The following is a 5356-nucleotide window of genomic DNA, read 5'->3' on the forward strand; positions in this document are numbered from 1 at the left end:
GTCATCCCCTTGTCATACGCAGTCAAACATCCCTATCCATCTGACCAGGAGTCACCCCTCTCTTCACCCAACAGAGACATACAACAGGGACACCAGAACAGTGCCATTAGGCATAGAGAGCCAAAGCCAAATGCACTTTATTATTCTGCCCACAGAAGACTTCTACTGCATTCCAGAACCCACTAAAACAGCACCTGGAAGGAAAACCTGACCCCAGAGGCAGCCTGAAAACAGAGAGTCTGGCTGGCACCCACTGAAATGATGAGGAGTTAAGGCTTTCAGGGATGGCCAGCCTTCGTGACAGGCTTGGAGAGACTTGGAGGGATGCATCTGCAGTGAGCCCTCTCAGAGCCAGGCCCCAGCACGCTCTGCACAGAGAGAGGGGATCAGGCTCTAGGGTTAGGGTTGAATAGAGGCCAAGTCCAGGCCCTGGATACTGGCCTGGACTTTCTGGGCCAGTCACTCTCAGAACCGGCCCCCCGGGCAGGGCACGCACATAGGGCGGGGGCTGCAGGTGGTGTGGACCACACCAGGACCGCAGGAGACCGCAGGAAGGCAGGGGAGGCACGACTTGGCAGACGAGTGGTCAGGAGCACATGGGTTACAGGGAAGCCTAAGAGAAAGAGAAAGTTCAGATTACTGTGATTTTCCAGTTACTGTTTTCAATAACTCAGAGCACCTTAAAAATCACCCAGTCCTGCCCCCTTGTTTTACCAATGGGAAAACAGAGGTCCAGAGAGAAAAAGGACTTGCTGGGGTTGCATGATGAATTTGTAATAAGACCAGAACTTAAACCCCAGGGCTCCTGACTCCAAATGCTGGGCTCTTCCCAGGCACCATGGGGTCTCCCCAGAACTTTGTAGACTGCATCAGGAGGACGAGCGAGCGTGCAATGCCACTCACTTGCCCTCCTCGCTCTCCAGCAGGCCTCGGTACGTGTTGATCTCGCACTCCAGCCGGGCCCGCACGTCCAGCAGCACCTGGTACTCCTGGTTCTGCCGCTCCAGGTCACTCCTGATCTCAGCCAGCTGGGACTCCACGTTGCTGATCAGGCACTGCATCTGGCCCAGCTGGGAGCCGTAGCGGGCCTCAGTCTCCGCCAGGGTAGATTCCAAAGCATCTCGCTGTGACAGCAAAAGATGAAGGTGAGAAGTCGGAGAAGATGCACTTAATCCATCTGGGTTGCAGCGAGTCCTCAGAATCCAAGAACAGAAGCTCAGAGAATCACTTTGAACCCAGATGAACCACAATCGGACATCTCATTTGAGATAGCCAATTAGCCCCTATAGCCTCCCTGATCTAGAGAGTATCTCCCCTACTAAGGATATCCCTGAGGACGTGATAATTACTCAGAATGAATGTACTTACACAAGTACACAGAGCTGCTGCCCTGGGACATGTCGGTTGCCACAGGTCTCCTGTCTTTTACCCCTGGGACACTTGTGAATGGGGGCTGGGACCTCATTCCACCCTACACAAAAAGTCCCTGATGCTCAAGAACTTGAACCCCTGAAGCCTGCCTGTGTGGTCAGAGCATGGAGGCCCAGGGGGCTCATGTGCTGCTGGGTTTGGTCCCCCAGGAGCCCTCCTCAAGCCTCGGGCTCACCATGCTCTGCTGGGCCTGCAGCTCGATCTCCAGGGCATTGACCGTGCGTCTCAGCTCGATGATCTCCGCCTGGCAGGACTGCAGTTGCTCTGAGCTGGATACCACCTGCTGGTTCAGCTCCTCGGTCTGAAACATACACACACAGGACCTGGTCAGGAACACCGGGATTCAGCTTCAGAGGTCTACAGAGGCCGCACAGAATCATGAGCCAAGAAGGACCTTCCAGAACACCCAGTCCAACCCATTCATTTCATCTTTGAGGACATTATTGCTTAGAGGACAGCAACCTGCCCAAGGTGCGCAGCAAGGTCAAAACAGAGCTGAGGCTCAAACTCAGTTTCCTGATTCAGAGCCCCAAGGTCAATTCTGTCTGACCCACCCTGTGTCTCTATTACACTGACTCTCTCCAGCTACCTACCTGAGTGTTGAACCATTCTTCAGCATCCCGGCGGTTATTCTCCACCAGGGTCTCATATTGACACCTCATCTCATCCAGAACACGGTTCAGGTCAACAGGTGGGGCAGCGTCCACCTCAACATTGAGCCGGTCACCAAGCTGGGAGCGCAGCGAGTTCACTTCCTGTGGCACAGATCAGGGTCAGCGCTAACTGTCCCAGCTGGCTGCCTCACTCACCCTCCTCCCCTATGCCTACCTGCTCCCCATGTCCACCTGCTCCCCCATGTGCACCTGTTCCCCCATGCTCACCTTCTTCGCCATGCTCACCTCCTTCCCCATGTTCACCTCCTTCCCCATGTTCACCTCCTTCCCATGCTCACCTCCTCATGGTTCTTCTTGAGGCATAGCAGCTCCTCCTTCAGGGACTCCACCTGGGCCTCCAGGTCGGACTTGCACAGGGTCAGATCATCCAGGATCCTGCGCAGGCCGTTCATGTCCGACTCCACCAGCTGCCGCATGGACAGCTCCATCTCGTATCTGGCAGGTACATAACAGGATGCTTGAAGCTCCGTTTCCTTTTTACATCCAAGTCAGATCCCACCCCAGGCTGCCCTGGTTCTGTGTGTCCCACCTTAATACCTCAGGGACTTAGTGCAGCCAAAACCCTGCGTCCTGGCATCACCAATGTCCAGTTCTACCAGCCCCTAACCAAGGAGCGAGCAGGACACTCACTTAGTTCTGAAGTCATCTGCGGCCAGCTTGGCGTTGTCGATCTGCACCACCAGGCTGGCATTCTCTGCCTTGGTGCACAGGGTCTGGGGAAATAAAGAAGTGACATCAGTGAAAGGAAGGACAATCTGCTGGCTGGAGCTCCCCAAAGCTGGCAAGGGCCACCTCCTGAGAGAGGGAGTCAACCATCCCTGGATTCCTGGCATCTGAGGCTCCATGAGGCTTACGGGCACAAAGTAGGGATCAGACCAGGAAGCCTCTATAGCCCCTCCCAGTGCAGTGCCTCTGGGACCCGTAACCTGGCATAGAATGGGGGAGTGTGGAAATGCTGTAGCAAAAACTGGCATGGTGGCTAACTCTTGTCTTCCCGTCTCCCAGGCCACTGGGGGCTCAGGGCAGGTCATGAACAAGAGTACTCTGTGATTCCTTGGTCGCAAATGGTCCCTCCCAGGAACCAGCAGGGACCCTCAGGGGATGTGGGCTATGGGCTTCTCCTTCCCTGAGTTCTTTACAGAAAACCTGATCTGCACCAAACAAGTCAAGCTCAATCCCCTCACCTTAAAAAAAGAAATGAAGAAATTAAAACTCATAGAGATAGACCATGCTAGCAGCCAGTGAGTTCATAGAGCCCGGCTCTGGCTCCCGCAGCTGCCAGCTGGACCAGCTAGAATAAGTCACTTAACCAGCCTGAGCTTCGGTGTTCTCATCTGTGAAATGGGCTAACGATATCTCCCTCGTTGGGAGGAGCAGACGAGGCCAGAGATGTGAACACGCTCCATGACCTCTGACGTGCCCCATGGGAGCAGGCCTTCTGGCACAGGTATTCCAGCTTCCAGTCCAGGGCTCATGGCATCAGACTCCTGGGCAGCCAGAGCCTCTCCGAACCTCCTACCTTCTTCTGGAGCTCCTCGATGGTCCGGAAGTAGGACTGGTAGTCGGGGCACAGGTAGGGCACCTGCTGCTCACACCACTCCTGGATGCGGCACTCCAGGCTGGCGTTCTCGCGCTCCAGCTGGCGCACCTTCTCCAGGTAGCTGGCCAGGCGGTCGTTCAGGGACTGCATGGTCTCCTTCTCGCTGCCGGTGAGGATGCCCTCCCCAAACCAGCCCCCGCCCAGGCTGTAGCTGGTGGCAAAGCCTCCGGACGGGAGGCAGAGAGCAGGAAGGCAGCTGGCCGCCCTGCAGCTGCTCCTGCCCAGCCCGACGGAGGACGCAGAGAAACTCCGGGCCCCGCGGGAGAGGCTCGGGAGCTTGCAAGAGCTGCTGGAGTACATCATGGACCCTCGAGCAGAGCCCCCACCGGCCCCTCCCAGGCCCTTGAGAGACCCCGAAGAGAAGCTGGCCTTGAGGCCCTTGGAAGCCATGGCCTCGGCAGCCCAGACACAAGTGATGGGTCTTCGAGGCTAGGCGCCCCCCAATGCGGAGAAGCAGCTCTTCACCCCGGGTTTATATCTCTGCCCCAGTGGGCGTTGCCCTTTACAAAGGGTTTTCTCCTCATTAAAGTTAATACCGCTTTCTATAGGAACCCCTCATTACCCTGTTATTTAGCTTCCCATGAACATTTCCTGGCCTCGTAAAACAGGAGCCCCGTTGAACTGATGGCTACATCGAGACGTCTCCTCCGCCCCGTGTTGCCGAGAAGACCAAGTATCCATCAGTTCTTCAAAGGGGCTTGTCATCCAAGCCCAGATCTCAGCCTCCGCCTTAGGAGGTGTGGGAACCCACAGCCCCAGTCTTGACGTTCTCTAGCATCATCTCCTTTTATGGGCTCAGGGGAGTAGAGGAGGCCTCCAGGTTGGCCCCTGGGCGATGGAAGAGCAAGCCCGGTTGTTGCAAGAAGCAGAGACCTCATGCCCAAGGAGACACAGAAGGCTCTAGAATGGCCCTGGAAATAGGGCCATGGTGGCCAACGATCCCAGTTTCTGCAGTACTGCTCTGGTGTTAGTGGCAAAAGCCCCCTAACCCTGGGAACCTCTCAGTCCCACACAAAATGGGAAAGTTGGTTGCCCCAGACAGAGCAGAGCCCTGGTGGACAGACCTCCCCCAACTCCCTCCCTCACCAGGAAATCTAGCTGGTTGTATAGCCCCAACATCAGCCAAAACGACTAGAGGTCAGCTACCTGAGCACCTGCCCGTGGTGACACGTACCATGTGTAGGAAGGTATGTCTCCCCAGGCCCTGGCTGAGAAGTGGGGCAGCCCTTCCTGCCGGCTGCCTGGGGGCTGAGGCCGAGTATGGGGGCATGATCACAGGCCTCCTCAGAAGACACAGTCTGAACTTCCGTTTCATCTCTGCTACCAGAGTTGTCCGGGCTGATGTCCAGAAAGCTTGACAAGGGTGGGTTATTTTTCCTGAAAACCCAATGTGCCAAGGGAGGAGGCCTGGGAGAAGGGCCGAGAGCTGAGCCAGAGGGCAGGTGGTGCTGCAGATGGGGCCTCATCAGCTGGAGCCCCGTGCGACTTGCTTTCCAGTCAGCCCTGCCGTTTGGGGTCCTGCTTACTCTTCTAGAGACGGGTTTTACCTTCCCGTCAGGAGAACAGCTGTGAGCTGAGTGCCAGCAACCTTCCCGGTGTGGGCCTCACTGCTCTGCCATGCATGGTCTCTTCACCTTCATGTTGCCCTGTG

At 56.3% G+C, this 5356-nt stretch overlaps 1 protein-coding gene across 1 annotated transcript; it reads right to left on the reverse strand.

Moving 5' to 3' along the window:
* Positions 1–465: 465 nt before the first annotated feature.
* Positions 466–4095, reverse strand: KRT35 (keratin 35). The gene is made up of 7 exons (XM_045888052.1): positions 3625–4095; positions 2736–2818; positions 2384–2540; positions 2025–2186; positions 1607–1732; positions 904–1124; positions 466–613 (listed from the first exon to the last, which is right to left on the reverse strand). The coding sequence occupies exons 1-7, from the start codon at positions 4093–4095 to the stop codon at positions 466–468; spliced, it is 1368 nt and encodes a 455-aa protein (XP_045744008.1).
* Positions 4096–5356: the final 1261 nt, after the last annotated feature.

The sequence above is a fragment of the Mirounga angustirostris genome, unplaced genomic scaffold (assembly GCF_029215605.1).
Source record: "Mirounga angustirostris isolate CCGP_5_RB_7025 unplaced genomic scaffold, mMirAng1.0.hap1 SCAF_17, whole genome shotgun sequence".
Taxonomy (NCBI): Eukaryota; Metazoa; Chordata; class Mammalia; order Carnivora; family Phocidae; genus Mirounga; species Mirounga angustirostris.